At 32.4% G+C, this 16,934-nt stretch overlaps 1 protein-coding gene across 1 annotated transcript; it reads left to right on the top strand.

The window, feature by feature from the left end:
• The first annotated feature begins 23 nt into the window (after positions 1–23).
• Positions 24–16,821, top strand: LOC138321529 (cyclic AMP-dependent transcription factor ATF-6 beta-like). The gene is made up of 14 exons (XM_069265277.1): positions 24–194; positions 4,403–4,494; positions 5,215–5,329; positions 5,680–5,792; positions 6,267–6,573; positions 7,080–7,267; positions 7,724–7,801; positions 7,980–8,087; positions 8,538–8,641; positions 8,962–9,222; positions 9,811–9,957; positions 10,867–10,972; positions 11,454–11,538; positions 12,159–16,821. The coding sequence occupies exons 1-14, from the start codon at positions 122–124 to the stop codon at positions 12,287–12,289; spliced, it is 1,908 nt and encodes a 635-aa protein (XP_069121378.1). The 5' UTR covers positions 24–121; the 3' UTR covers positions 12,290–16,821.
• Positions 16,822–16,934: the final 113 nt, after the last annotated feature.

The following is a 16,934-nucleotide window of genomic DNA, read 5'->3' as shown; positions in this document are numbered from 1 at the left end:
GTTTGAACGTGAAGCATTCTGGGAAAATAAAATAACCTACACGCGAAAAGGAAGATGTCAGACTCGGGAGAAACCAGAAAATTTATGTGAACCGACGTATTTACAATTGTTTTATAAAAACATGACCATGGATATGGTCTCAGAAGTGGACCGAAGGTTCTACTCGAATAATCTGCTTTCAAGTGAAGACTTGGGTAAGTTCTAGATCTACTGTTATGAAATACAAGACCGGTCATGATGTTGTTTATCGATTTTTCTCGATTGTTTGTTTTTAATTGATCCAATGTTATTGAACTACGATTTCTTTGTTACATGCAATCATCGTACATGTGAAACATTGTTGTACTTGATTGACAAATTAAATGGATATATCATAATGATGCGATTAAGTCGGCCCTTGCTGTAGCCCCCCCCCCCCAATCCCCTCCCCCTAATCCACTCCCCTCCTGAACCTAACCCCCTTCAGCCAGACGACGCTATTACATACTTGATGATCTGACAGTTTCCATAGATTGTTGATCATTATTAGATTATGTATATCGACCATATACATTTCGAACTTGCTTTTTATTTTGTCATTGTAATTTTATTTTAGATTTAAAAATTATATTTTTTAATTTGCTAAAAGGAGCAGGTTGTTCTGGCTTGTGATTGGTGTCAAAGTTTAAATATGGTCTCTATCATTCATTTGACAGAGCAGGCTTCTATGGCCTAGTCTGTAGTGCCAAAATTTTTCGTACCAGAGAAAAATTGGGTTTGATTGAGAAATATTCCTTAGGCTAGGGCACTCGACAGGAATCATGTGTATCTCCCAGGTGTTCTTCTTTGTTATGATATGGAAAACATCTGATAATGCTCAAATGTAAGCTTAGAGGTATTAATCAAAACAATTAACTATAATTATTAAAAACGTTTGAAAGGCAAATTTACTTATATTTTATATTACTTCATAATTATAGCGTTAGCTGATGAAGTTTCTTATATCTATTAAGATTAAGTTATTTTTTGTGAAGTTCCAAAGTCCCCATACTGATTGCAATTGTTAAAAAAGATATATATAAGTAAGTTAACAATTACATATATAAAAATTGTATATCATATACTGGTTGATTGCATTTAATTATAAATGAAAATTTAATATTCATTTTCATTTGTAAAGGTCTTTTATCCCATATGGTTTAATGTAATTGAAATTGAATTAATCGTTAGATATCTAGTATGTTAAAATTAATTATATTAAAATTTTTATTTATCAAATCAAAGGAGTTTGACGTTCTGTCAATAATATATAGTATACATATCTAAAAATACCCCTATATACTATATAAACAGTTATATAATAGTATATAGGGGTATTTTTTATATATATGTATACTATATATTATTGACAGAACGTCAAACTCCTGTGATCAAATTGACCACTAAAATAAATAGAAATAACCATAGGCCTACTTTATTTCACAATGACATATGATTTTAATGCACCTCCTGAATTTAAGATCAATATCTTATTAATTATAACTTTCTGTATGATGACTGATCAAATATCAAGTTTAACCGATCAAAACTCATAGTAATATTGTACCTATTTGTGAGAAATGTGAAATGTCAGATATTGAACTAATTTTACAGTCATTTTGCCATATAGCATTTCTTTTGGTAATGGGATTATTATTCATTACCATATCCTCTAAAGATGCAATAGTGTTAAAATGTTTTCATGGCTCAAAAAGTGTACCCTGTGGTACATGTGGTCATATATACTAATGCACTAGCTATATATAGCTGTCTGATGAAAGACTTAAAAGACAACAGTAAAAATTGACAATGTCTGCTTTTTTGGATCTTTTATGAGTAAAGGATGTGAAATTGTAAATGTGTCTGATGAAATACAAAAGTATATATAACAATGAATTGACAATTTTAACCATGCTTATGACAATAACTGTTAAAAAGATGTTAAATCTAATCATCTGACCAAATTTTGTTATGAGTGAAGAATGCGATAGCCCCTAAAGGCTATAAGCCTATATAAACAAAAGACATATATACATATGTTAACTGGCCTGGCCAACTAGAAACTGCTGGCCATATGCTTTGGTGATCATGATCTGTGCTTGTATGTTTGTATTATGATCATGACAGATAAATTAGATTGCTCTAGGCATAAAGATGTCAGATATGGTCTTCAATTAAGCTAGCTAGCTTCGTAAACATCTATATATCAAATCAAAATATTTCAATTCTTAGCACTGATGTGTTTTTAATGTTTATAAAGTCATATATTATGCATTAACTTAATTACAATAATCATTTACAATCTTTAGCTTGTAAACAACATCTGCCAATTGCAATATGTAATAATAGATTCATATAATTAATAGTTAATGTATATGTCAAAGACAATTTTTGTTAATAATAATGTTTCAGTTGGTAATTTATGATATCTGCTGTACCTTGTATTTTGTATTATCAAATTACAATAAAAAAGATCGAAGACTTGCCAATACAGAACTATTTGAAACGTGAATTATTTGATAGAACATGGGTTTTTTCCTTATGTTATTGATTTTAAGTCATGTTTTCAACAATATAAAACATTTTGATATGGGTATATATACACTAGAGTTTTATGGTGCAAACTGTAAAATTTCTATCAAGATTATCGATTATTATAAACCAGAGGTTTAAAGTGTAAAATGTAAATTTTATCAAGATTATTGATTTTCATTCGCTATAAAACATGCATGATAAGCTGTACCAACACTTGAACTCGACTATCTAATAATTATTGACACTAGTTTCCATCTACCTTTAAAGCTTCTGAATATATATACCAGTATGTACCTGTTCAGACCTGAATGTAAACAGGGAAGTAGTGATACTTGTACATATATATGCTGCTTAACAAATTCTATTGTATGCAAATAAATAATTTCCGGTTAGTAGCACATGTGTAACAGGACACAATACAGCAATGCTATTTATAATTTCAAAACCCAGGATATGCATGTACATTTACAAGCAATTTGTACCAATTAAATTGATTCCCTATAGTATATATAAAAGCCATATATATATGAATACATATGAATAGTGTTGTATTGATGATCAGCAATAATCGATTAATTGGCTAGATGACCCTCAACCGATCCGATGATCGATTGAAAATGTCATAATCGATCATCGGGGAAAAAATTAAACTCATTGGGAATCAAATATTTTTCTATTAAAAACCTAAAATACACTGAAAACTCCCTAACATTCCTCTCCATGTCAATAATTTTCACCAAATACAGTCAAAAACAGGCCAGAAATTTTTGTTTTCAACATTCTATCCACTGCTCATAACAGAGAGGGCAAAACAAGCTTTTAATATATAGATTATAGGCAATTTGAATAGAAAATTGAACCGATCATTTTGTGCGATTATCGGATGAGTCTTCCATTTCCAACCGATGATCGATTATCATTTTTAGCCGATTATACAACACTACATATGAATCAGAATGTATCTTAATTCAAGAAATGTTGTACATATATGCGGTATACATACTAATGTATATTGAACGACAGCCTATTATTATATGTAGGTTAGAATATTAAAAGCTGCTATTCATTATTGATGCAGCCGTAATGCAAGTTTCACTTTGTGTAACTGTAGTCTATTGGGCATGTGTGACAGTGTCACTTGGAACTTTATTGATCATGATACTGATGCTAGTGTAGTCTAAAGGTACTCATGTAGAAGCTGTTTAAATAACATGTACATACCGGTATTTACAGTATATAGGGGCCATTGGTTTATAAATTATATACTGATTTAGTATAATTTGCAACAATATCTTTGAAACTGATTGTCAATTAACAAAAAAATACAAGGCACTTTTATTTTTATTCAGAAATTAGCTAGTGCTGCATAGATATACAATGAAATTTGCCTTAATTAGCAATCACCTCTGTATCAATAAAGACCTTTTGCTTAAGCTTATTAAGACCCCTTTTTAGTGTCCCAATAGGTGCAAACACACCATTATAGATATGTTAGAACACCCAATGTGTGTTACACCAACAAATGTCAAAAATATGACAATCAATGTTTAAATGTATAATTTTGCAGAAAAAGAGGAAAATATGGAGAGGTTATATATAAAATATGTTCAATTTTAGGTAAATGTAATTTGTTTATGGTACCCAGAACTACATAATGGGAATATTTTTGGTACATGTACCAAATTTTGTTAAGGATGTTTCTTTTACTTCAGGTAAAAGCCTACTGTACATGTTTGTATATATCCACATCCGTCTGTCTCACCCTACTGTTTGTATATATCCACATCCGTCTGTCTCACCCATTGCTTTAGGATACACTGTTCTTACAATGCTCTGATTGATATTACAGAAGCTGACATGGACCTGTCAGAGATACTGGGGATGGACACGGCACTGAGCCCAGAGGACTTAGTACGAGATTTCCCTGATGACTTCCCTACAGTAAGTTTTATATAGATCACTATCAAAATGCTCAACAGGATTTTATCAGTCACATAACTGGCCTGTCCAGCCATATCATATATGGCCATGTTATAAATATAGTAAGACACGCTAATAACACTATTATGAATCACAGGCAGTTATGACGCCATAATCAACATACCGGTATGACATCATAATATGATTGACGGAATGTCACATCCGAGCAGGATTTCTCCTGTTTCATATATAGAAAAAAAATATTAAAAGTTTTACTTTGAAATGTTTACATTCAAATATATAGTTATGTGATAAATAGAATCTTAATATACACTCGTAGCTATGTAATGAGAAATTTATCGAAATCATTAAATAATTTGATATATGTCACTCACCTAAAGGATGGTATATCAAAATGATAAAAAAAAATATGTGTCCACCATTGAGTGATTCTTTGTAGTACTATAACAGTATATGTGCATTGAGAGATAACGGAACTACTTTATAATTAGATAAAACAATACATCCAGAACACAGCGTCAATGTATCACTCAATTATCCAACTGATTAATTCATCAGTGAAAACTTACCGGTATGCAAGAAATAATCTATTACATAACACTTCACATTCATGTGTATGATCGACCTACCAGTACTCTATAGTTGATTCAGTTAATATATGGTCTATGGGGATTGATTTTACTACAGTTCAATTTTCTATAACTGCTTGTTTGTTTACAGCTTACTCTGGATTCCCTAAATAACGACACATTTACAGCATTTGCTGATCCTGGTAACACATTCCATGACGATTTACAGCAGGAGTTCAGTGACAGCTCCGACAGTGGGATTAGTGGTGAGTATGTCTAAATATAGAAGTGGGATTAGTGGTGAGTATATTTAAATATAGAAGTGGGATTTTTTATCAGAATATTTATCACTTTTAATGTAGGCTATCTTTAGGTGTAATTTGACAAAAATTGAATATGAATTTATTGCACACAGTAAAATTTGAAAAAGTTATAAAAGAAGAAAAATTTAAGTAAAAATATGCAAACAAATTTGGAAAAATATATAAAAGCATTGGATAACAAACAAGATTTCAAAAATTATCAAAGCATGAAAGGAATTCCATAGTTAAATTTGTAATGAATAGTGAAAACAATACAATTATGATCCTCATGCTCAGAATTCCGTGTTTTACAGGTGTGACAGTGCAATATGAAAATCAACCCTCACCAGACTTACTGATAAAACAGGAGCCCCTGTCTCCCGCCTCCTCTCTGTCCTCTGAAGGATCAGAAGGAACCACCTCACAGGTAGGTCTTAACATCCTGTTGTACAATACTTCAAAGCTTTATAAGTCTAGACTGGTAAAACTGTGTCACTTTTGTGAAAAGTAGTCCCAGCTCTAGGATCAGAAAACAATATTTTAATCTTAGACCTCAGCTTAGACTAAAACGTCAGCTTTGATTGGCTAAGTCAGAGACCGTTCTGTACTTAAGACAGTTGTGGCTAAGTCTTAGACAGTTTTGTAGTTCAGATTGTTTCATGATCTTGGGGCAAGGACTTGCAATTTTTCCGATTTAAAATATTTTAGTATTTTGAAGCTGTAAACTGCTGATTACAATCTGAAAAAGGTTATAAGTCATTGGGCAACTTTACACAGTTTTACAAAAATCAATGATTAAAATGATGTTAGAATTATCAAACTGTTACTTGATGAAGACATTCCTGTCACAATGTATATAAACATAGTTTTCATCTCACCATGTTTATGCTTTTGTTTGCAGTCACATAAGATATTCACATTGGACCAGGACCTGAAGATAGAAGGTTGTCCGTCATCCCAACAGTCCATAATCGTGACGGGTCAGACCAGTCCTCAGTCATCATATACATATATCGGTGACCCCTCAGATTTTGGGTCACAAGTCGTCATCAATGCTCCAACAAAAACCTGTAGTACCGTACTCACGGGGTTTGATACATCCATCAACATCAACTCCATTCTCAATTCTAAAGTCAAGATACAGCCCAAACCCCTCTCTTCAGAGAAACCTACTACCACTGTACAGAAACCAGCTCTTCCAAAATCAGGTACATTACTGGTGATAAGATAACTATGTAATGTAGTAATGCAAAGTGATATAACATACAAATATATATTTGATATACATGATATATTTTGACCCTGACCAGCTTTAAGTTTATATCTACCATACCTTCTACTCAGAAAAGCATGTAGTCCATGCTTGTGTATATATATATGGATTCATGAGATTTAAATGGCAAGTGTACAATTAATGTTTTTATGCCCTTGCCATAAAAAATTAAGGACACATTGTCCCATTACATCCTATCCACCCGCTTTATTTATGGAGTAGGAGTCATTTATAACATACAGAAATTTCTGTTTTATAAAATATTTATTTATATACCCGGTGACTTCACCCATGATATAAACAATGATGTATGTCGCATCAGAGTTCAACAAAACAAAATGGCTCCTTCACTAGCAAAAATTGAAACCTCTAATAAAATCTCATATTAAATTAACAGCACTAGGACTCCATTAAGAACTTAATTTTTTTTCTTTAATGCAGAGCCAGGGAAACCATTAGTACTGACACCTGAAGAGTTTAAGAGGCTGACGTCACAGGGCGTCCTGAAATTCCAGCCTCCAGCCACAAATCAGAAAACTAAAGTAGAAATTCCCAAAGTTACCACAACAGTTATCACACCGCAGCAAATCAAGATGGCTGCCAGTCCTATAGTGCAAGTTGATCATGAGGTACGGTTAGCAGTAGTGGTCTGTAATGAAAGATATACAAGATATACATGTATATATATAGTTATTCTGTCTTTGCACATTACAATTATCTACCCTTGTGAGTAAGTATTGATAGTGACGTCCCTAATGTTGTGGTGGAAAGTTGCGTCATTTCTCTGAAATATTATGATGTTGCACAAGTTCACAATGTCGTATCAATTAATACCTACCAGTAAGAGCAGATAACTGCAATATATCATTTGAGAATTCAGTCTGAGTAACGTGAATTGATGGAGGACCTAAAATCTGTGTGCTATCTATGAATATTATTCATAACCCTTGCTTTTAAGCTATATATACCTGGTAGATGGTTTTTGGATTGATTCATTTAAAGCAAAAATTGATATGAAGATAAAACACTGAATTATCTGTTGGAACAGATGATGTTTGAAATTGATCATACTTCTTCATTTCCAGATGAAAAATGTGAAAAGACAACAAAGAATGATTAAAAATAGAGAATCTGCAAGTTTGTCAAGAAAACGTAAAAAGGAGGTTAGTAAAGTTTGTCAGTGTTTTCATGCCAGTTAATCCCACTTGTTAAAAATATAATGCTTTAATTTGAGTACTTTAATATTAATCCCTATTTTATGAATAAATAAACAGTTAAACGAGTAAAAATTTGTCATATGAAATTGATATGAAATATTAAGATGTTTGATGTTGTTTACAGTATCTTCAGACCTTGGAGGAACAGCTGAGTCAATATAATCAACTAAATCAAAAACTTCAACAGGAGAACGAGGAGTTGAGACGGCGACTGTGTATGATGCAATCAGAGGTAGGGAGAGATCATTTAGAACGTCTCGAGATTCAAAATGGCTTTAGATTCTTATAAAATGTATCTGATTAGCTTAAATAAGTTTGGTCAGTTTGGGAGATAAACTCGAATGTCTCATAAATTACTAAAGTGGTGCATGAGAATAATGGCTTCAGATTCTGATAAAAATTTGGTAAGCCAATCACTACATTTGTGTATTAGGGGATATATATTTTATTATTAAAAAAAACTCATGATAGAGCTTAGCTGGTAAGATTGTTGTTTCAGTTACTCTTTAATTTGACACAATTCAATTTTCTTTACCTGTTGTGCTTTCTTCACACATTTTCATTTACTTGACATCCATCCTTTATTATTGGTAGATTTCAGAATCACATTAAAAAATCTGATCAAACACGATAAATGATAATTTAACAAGCTTTTGATTTTATCATGTTGTTTGTCCACCAGAATGAGGAGTTGAAGAATAGAGGCGGTGGAATGGCATCACCTGCTAAGAAGATCTGCCTCATGGCCGTATTTGTATTTTTCACATTCAATTTTGGCACATTCAGGTAAAAAGAAGTTTAGAATACCAAGACATTATTATGCAAGTCGGCGTATTCAAATGTATAATCATAACCAACATCAAAGGCATATGTATCTTGATGTAGTTCCCAGTTAGTATACATTTCATCAATATATATGTCAGCTTATTGAATTTGGTTTTTGTTTGAAGTTGATTATCCAGAACTAATAATATATTGATTGTTCATAATGAATATGTTTGGAAATAAATACACATTCTGTTAATGTCCTGAGGATTCATTTAAAAAAATCTTCCACTGTTCATATTTGAACTGTGCAATAAATGAAGTTGTATTCTTCATTTCAGTAATCTGTTGTTAACGTCTCGGACTACGAACCTGAATTCCAATCCTAGTCCAGACCTGTTTGCTCATAAGGGCAGACAGCTCATGGCTGTAACTGAAGAAAAAGACACATTTTCTGTTGGAAGTTTTATGCCTGATTATCCATTTAGCAGACTAAAAAAATTCATAGAAGAAAATCCTGAACATGCTGAGGAAATAAACAATAAGACACTGTATCAGTTATATACATGTCCCTCATACTTCAACAAAACAGAGTCAATACGGTAAGGATTCACATGGTCTACATAATTATATGATTAGTTCAACAGGCTAAATCAGGCCGATTAAGGCATGGCACTGTTTATATAAATATTTTTTTTCTGAAATACAAGAAGTTAATACAATGTATAACATTACGGCAGTAGCACTTATATAACATTACCGCAATAGCACTGTTTCTGTGATAAAACATGAAAATCAACATTAAAACATAAGTGTAAAGTTTACATTTATATACCTGTGGGAGTCGTCATTGTAAAAGAGCTATATTGATTCAATACAGCTAGACATTATCCTATTAACATCTATCAATTATCCTCCTCATTACTACATTGGTTGCACATACCTGTGCTTTCATTCTCTGAAACGTTGAACTTACCGAATATTCATACTACTGCAAAAATAATTTACAAAAAAATCTGCAATAAAAAGAGAAAATATCACTACTGATTTGGAACAATCAAAGTCAAGGAAATTATTTTAGTAATTTATTAAAAAAAAAGTCTGTTCGTATATAATGATGTCTCCTCTAGAGCTACAATTTTATCTATATAGTTGACCAGTAGTCATATAAACCGCTGTTACTATTGTAGACTGGCAGATCAGTTGTCAGGCTGGATGAAGCGACATGAACAGCAGAAGAAGAAAAAACCAAGAAAGCCAGCTAACAGAGAGAGTCGTCCCATAACCTCATCACACTCGCTTAGAGAGCTCCGACACATGAGGGAACAACATTACAGGTATACCTATATAGCTAGCTGACTTGACAACAACATTACAGGTATACCTGTATAGCTAGCTGACTTGACAACAACATTACAGGTATACCTATATAGCTAGCTGACTTGACAACAACATTACAGGTATACCTATATAGCTCGCTGACTTGACAACAACATTACAGGTATACCTATATAGCTAGCTGACTTGACAACAACATTACAGGTATACCTGTATAGCTAGCTGACTTGACAACAACATTACAGGTATACCTATATAGCTAGCTGACTTGACAACAACATTACAGGTATACCTATATAGCTAGCTGACTTGACAACAACATTACAGGTATACCTATATAGCTAGCTGACTTGACAACAACATTACAGGTATACCTATATAGCTAGCTGACTTGACAACAACATTACAGGTATACCTATATAGCTAGCTGACTTGACAACAACATTACAGGTAAACCTAAAAGCTCGCTGACTTGACAACAACATTACAGGTATACCTATAAAGCTAGCTGACTTGACAACGACATTACAGGTATACCTATATAGCTCGCTGACTTGACAACAACATTACAGATATACCTATATAGCTAGCTGACTTCACAACAACATTACAGGTATACCTATATAGCTAGCTAATATGACAACGACATTACAGGTATACCTATGTAGGTAGCTGACTTGACAACAACATTACAGGTATACCTAAAAGCTCGCTGACTTGACAGATAACCTGCTGTAGTATTGCTATATTCGACCTAGTAAGTGCAAAGGCAAATTGAAGGGGTGCTACATTGGACCAAATTTAGACCTTCCACAATATTATTGCACAAATAAAGCTTCAAATTAATTTGCACAGAAAATAAAAATGTAACAAAATATATTGTATTTTATATATTTCATTTCAAACAGGGCTCAAGAGAACCAGCTGCAGTTATTCCAGGGAGATACTGTGAGAAACTTCTGGCAGTCTCTTCCACGACGCAATGACACATTCTACGTTCTCTCATTCAACACGGTATATTGACTATCATTATGTTGTATTTCAGTAGAGTGATCAATGCTATTTTGTGTATTACCATGTTGTATTGACACTAGCTCTGGCAGTGGTCTTGGATAAAAGATGTTAATTATATCTAATCAACCCCTAGTTTAGTTTTATAATGGTGATGACAAGGATATTGTGGATGTACAATTAAAAAAAATTTGTCTATATATATATATATATACACATAAAAGAAACTCACAACTATAAAACAGTTTTTTCAGCCCTAGCGCTTTCTCGGCTCATGCCGGTCTTCAGGGGTTTGAATTCTTTTATTTGTAAAACATGACGTCATAGTACTATATGTATATGGAAACCATCACATGGACATGGTTATTTTTTACTTATATATATTTCTAATGCTGCTTCTGGGGGGAAAATAAGAAAACAAACTGATTTATCCCCTATTAGTACAATAATTATGTATTCTATCCAGACTTACCTTTTGTTTTAGGATTATTTCCTCATCCCTGCTGTTGCCCACAACAAGACAATGAGACCCAGGATGTCCCTTGTAATGCCAGCTACTTCCCTCAATGGTAAGGATCCAGCCAAATAGTAGCATTACCGCCTTATTTAGAGGTTTGGCTGTTGTGTTGTGCCCGGTCGTTCAAAAGATGTCTAGAGATTACCTTCATCACTTGATTAGCAAAATTTTCTTTTCTCATTTGCTGCAAAACCTTTGATTACAATGTATGTCTTCTTTAAAATGGGCAAATATCTACATTATAATACTTCAAAATTCTGTAAATTTTTATCAGGTTTGTTTTACAAGAAAATATGTATATCTTGATTTGAAAATTGTTGTTAAACTGTAATTAGCCTATAAACCATCTTTTGAACAACTGGGCCCAGAAGCCAACACATAGAGGTAGACATGAATTATTAATGTTTTTTACATGCTTGACCGGCATATTTACTTACTTACCATATGTGGGATTTCTTTGGGGAAGGTAACGTACAGAAACAAAATGTACCGTCTTCAGCCCAATAAGTACATAGGGCAGCTAAAAATGGATAGCTGAAGGGGCGGTTACTGGGTCGAATACAGTTTTCAGATTTGATTTCATTGTTTTATACAGCTTATAATAGACATCAATTTTGTAACATATTGAAGTAAATAGAAGAATTTTCATCTGTTTATTTTTCTCTTTTATAGAAACCATGCAGCCCCCTGCTGGGAACATTGGTATGATGCAGATAGACTGTGAGGTCCTCAACACACAGCTCATCCATGTCCACAAGTCAACACTGCCGCGACACAACACATCCGAGTCATTCTTTCCTTGATTCCGTGTGACGTAACTAATTATTGGACATTAATAGCTGATGTGTCTACGTGTCTCAGATTGGAGGACTGAGAATAATGATCTCAAATTTTCAATGAATGGAGGATACACTTGAAGGGAAAAAGTCGAAGAAATATATAGTGAATCTAAACCTACATTGAAATTTCTACATTGTAGCTGCGGATCCCGATACTTACTAATCCCGTCTATGCCCAACATATATTACATTGTCTACTACACTTAAACTGTCATTTTTTTCAGTTTAAAAAGTTATTTTTTTGCCAGATACCAATAAATATTTTTGTATTATTTATTTTGTGAAACATATAGTGCAATTTAACTTAAGTTTTTCATGATTAAGCTCATACCAAACCTAAACAAATCATGTTGACAACTATTATCATTTTAAGTTATAATTCCCTGATTTTGGCATTTAAAAGTGAATCTCAATATAAAAGATATAAAGAGACAATTCATCATCTAATATTACAGTAAAAATAGCACAGAAAAAATGAATTAGATAGCTTATACTTTGTAGGTATTATTATTTCTTTTGACTTGAGCAGAATTTAGTGTACAATAAATTAACAATTTGAATACAATACACCTTAAGCGTTGCAAGGATTATTTGAAAATATGTTGCAAAGTCTCATGAAATCATTTCTTTTACACAATATAAGAGATCATTTAAGTTCTTGATTTCCAATCTTACATCCTTTTTCATAATTTTCAGAAATCCATATTTGTTAAGTAAATCTTTCTAGTTATGATATTGATTATGTAACTCACATTTTCCCAAATTGCTGCTGTTTTTTCTACAAATAATCAAGTGATTTTTAATTACCGGTAATATTTTTGCCAATAGCATTATCATTTTTAAGACGGTGCATTATACAATAAAGTTGTTTTTAACTATCATAATATCTGACGTGGCATGTGGACTTCATGATCATATAAAACAATAATGTAAATATTTCACTTTCACATTCCAGTATGATTGTTATGTAAGAAAATTGTCATAAAAGATTTGAACATGTGAATTTTAAAATCTTGTATTTGGTGCAAATTCATTTCATCATGTTACTTTTCACTGCTGCATCGTTATATATCTTTTATGAAAAAGTTATGTTCAACTTCAATCTCTCAATTCCAATGTCATTGATGAGCATGATTTTCTGACTTGTTGATTCTTGGCAGAATTCTAAGAAAATACAGTCGAGATTTTATTCATGTTTGACAATGAGAACTAGTCAGAAATATAAGTTTTGTGATGTTACTGTTGATTTTGTTAAAACCACTACCAATAGATATTCAATCTGGCGTATCCAATGTTCACACATTATGGTTAGCTGTGCTTGTGGACAGGTAATTGTTACGTCTGATGTGTTCACGAGTGTAACGTCATGATTTTGGAGAAAACAGCATAATTTTTGCCAACAAATTAATGACACCACAACAGAAACCTACCCGTATGGGCAGGGATTTTTGTTTAATATAAGTAAAGGCAGAATTGGCAAGCACTTTGGGTCTAACCCTTCATTTATGCATTACAAATCTGGACTGTGCCTTACCTTTCACCTCATATTGACCAATCATGGACGAAGTCTTCATGTGTGTGAAAATGGATCCAATAGCAAATATTTGATGTGCATGAAAAACTGTAAATAGGTTATTTGGTGAAATTTTTTTATGGTTACATATTAAAATGTTTTCTGTTGATTTTAGTAAGATTTGTACGCTGAACTGTAACTGAGTAAACTTCCTCGATGAATGTTTGACTATAATATATAAGGGATGACATCTTAAAACACTTTCTTTCATTGAAAATGATTTGAAGTATAACATGTGCAAAAATAGTCACATAAAGAGACAAGAGAGTAAAACTAACGTATTGATTGTGCATGGAATATTCAAATAGATTGTAGGTGAAGTAAGGGGGGGAGTAGGGAGGTATAGAAAATAACATCATTATATTAGAAGACATAGAATTTTGTTTGTGGATAACATGACGGAGCACATGCCCAAGGCAGCAGATAACTTATTTATCATTTATTCTTCATTATATATATATTATACATGTTACATTATTGAGTAGTTTCATATTTATATTATTAAGGTAGATATCAGATTTCTATATGTTATATTATTGGTTCTGTGTTTGAACCACTACTTTAAGGTTTGCCAGAGTAACCGTCGACCAGCTTATGTTTGGAATAAAAAATTAAGCCTAACGATTTCAATTCACGGTTTAAACTTATATGGTCCTACTGTTCCTGTACAGTTTGACTGGGATTGTTTTTCGCCCATTAAATTTATCTGCGCGCAGAAATGAGCTGGTTTAAAGTATGCTATAGATAGTTGGGTGGTTTTGGTTATTGTGTGTTTATATTATTGATGTGGTCATACACGCCTCTAGTCTGTATTTGTATATTACAGAGTTATCTGTCCTTGGGGTGACGTCATTTTTTTTGCGAGCGTAACATCATAGTTTTCGGAGAAAACGGCGTTAATATCGCTCAGAAAATAATGACGTCACAATCGATATTTACAGTATTTGCAAGGGAGGTTATTCTGCATTATGCAAAGACGGAACACATCTTATCAAGGTATACCTAGGTGGTATCAACATTTACAGGTTACATAAACATATGTTAGGGTTATATACCTATTGAAATCGTAAGGTAGTTCAAAATTTATTTATTTTTTTGTCTCCCAAAGCAACCACTGGATCTATGATCTTACATAACTTTTTATTTCTTCACAAAAATCGAAAATAAAAAACGGTGATTTGATCATTTGATTGAAAAAGATTGATAAATAATGATAACTTACAATGATTTTTAAATGATTAGTGCTAATCTGGATCATAATATAATTTATGACACACACCCAAAGATGCCATTTTGTAAATGTTTTGATTGATATTATTGTTTTGATATAAATTAGCGATTGGTACATTCTGATAATGATGATTATGTTGAAGTAACTTTTCTTCTATATTTGTTATATATGTGTATTGTTTTGTCTATTGAATGTTTTGGGTTTTTTGTGTGTGTAAAAATAAGTGATTGCCCCGACTATAAGTAATGTTCATACAGTGTACATGTATTTGCTGGAAGTCTTAGGCAGAGGTTTCTAATCATTTGTACATTTTACTTAAATGAAATGGGTTTGTGGATGTACATAAAACTTACATTATATGATAATGTACATAATTATAAAATGGGATCAATATATGTTCTTTCCCTTCTATGATTATGAATTGAATTATTAATCAGGATATTATATTGACAATATTGTAATTCAAATGATTTTTTAAGTGTTTTACATGTCTTATAACTTATTTTCATGATAAATTTTGTGAACTACACACACACAGATCCTGATATTTTTGGCAGAATACTAAATGTAAAAAGCCTAATGTACATACAATGAATCATTTTACAGCAATGACAAAATTCATTTTCCCAAAAAATGTGTGAAAATCGACAGCTCACAAGGGCATGTATGTACTTTTTACATTAAAACTAAAAGCCTATATAATAATAGCCATTCTTTTCGCGTAATCATTAAGAGGTATGAATGATTTTGGATAGAACATCCTGATTTTTTTCGTTTATTTAAGAAAGTTTTGTTCATAAATTGAAGATTTTTCCAATGTGATAAATAGGTGCAATCTTAGTTATAATGTTTGACATAAATTGTGATTTATAGTGTAGTTCTGTTTTTAACTGGCGAGTTTTTGATTTGCATTCTTTATTTCTATATTTGTACTTATATTACTGTTTTGTTATACAGATACTTTAGATGCAGACGTCCCAACACTTCGGCCAGATTCGAAGTGTCTCAACTCAACATAATTTCACCGTTTGATTTAACAATATTTGAATGATGGATCCAGATAATATTTTGGCAGATAACTATGATTTCTACCACAATAGTCAGTGTTATTCAACTCTCAGGGTATCAAATAAACGATGCAGCTGTTGATTAACAATTTATTTCGGTACGCATTCTGATTGGCTGACACGGTGAACTTTGACCGAACTACGTCTTTCTGAGTGTCGTGTCATCATTTGTCAACGTCATCAATAATCGAGTGACGTCATGCTATGCCGTGATCGCCGCTTGACGCCAAAATTGCTCTTGGATAGCGTACTTATCCTCGTCGTATTTTTATCGGCTAAAAGCGGATATAATTGTGGTAGAAACAGGTCACACGACTCGTGGTTGTTGGATATGGAATTTATTCCACACTCATAAGTTATTTTTTAAAAGTTACAAAAGACACTCGCTGAAGCTCGTGTCTTTTGTAACTTTTAGAAAATAACTCACTCGTGTGGAATAAATTTCATATCCAACAGCCACTCGTTGTGTAACCTCTATTTATGGAAATATTACCAAAGTGCTTCAACCAAAATAAGTTGATCGAGTCTATTTGTTATGAAGTGTTATTTAGGGGATATGGATTGTTATGTATTGTTACATAGATTGCTAATGCATGAATATGCCTTTGTTTTTGGGACACAAAAATTTGAAAAAATTCTCACAAATTTAATCAGTTTATCAAACAATCCATACCTATTTATATAGATATCCCTGTATTACCTAAAGCCTGAGCTCAAACGCTTTCTCCTTTAGTAATT

The sequence above is a fragment of the Argopecten irradians genome, chromosome 4 (assembly GCF_041381155.1).
Source record: "Argopecten irradians isolate NY chromosome 4, Ai_NY, whole genome shotgun sequence".
Classification (NCBI taxonomy): Eukaryota; Metazoa; Mollusca; class Bivalvia; order Pectinida; family Pectinidae; genus Argopecten; species Argopecten irradians.
Note: the sequence above shows the minus strand (reverse complement) of the source record. Positions and strands in the feature narration are given on the sequence as shown.

Coding starts and splice junctions, on each gene's coding strand:
- LOC138321529 (XM_069265277.1), top strand. CDS start 122: ATGACCATGGATATGGTCTCAGAAGTGGACCGAAGGTTCTACTCGAAT. Junction 5,793..6,266: donor CAGAAGGAACCACCTCACAG/GTAGGTCTTAAC, acceptor TTTTGTTTGCAG/TCACATAAGATATTCACATT. Junction 8,088..8,537: donor TGTGTATGATGCAATCAGAG/GTAGGGAGAGAT, acceptor TTTGTCCACCAG/AATGAGGAGTTGAAGAATAG.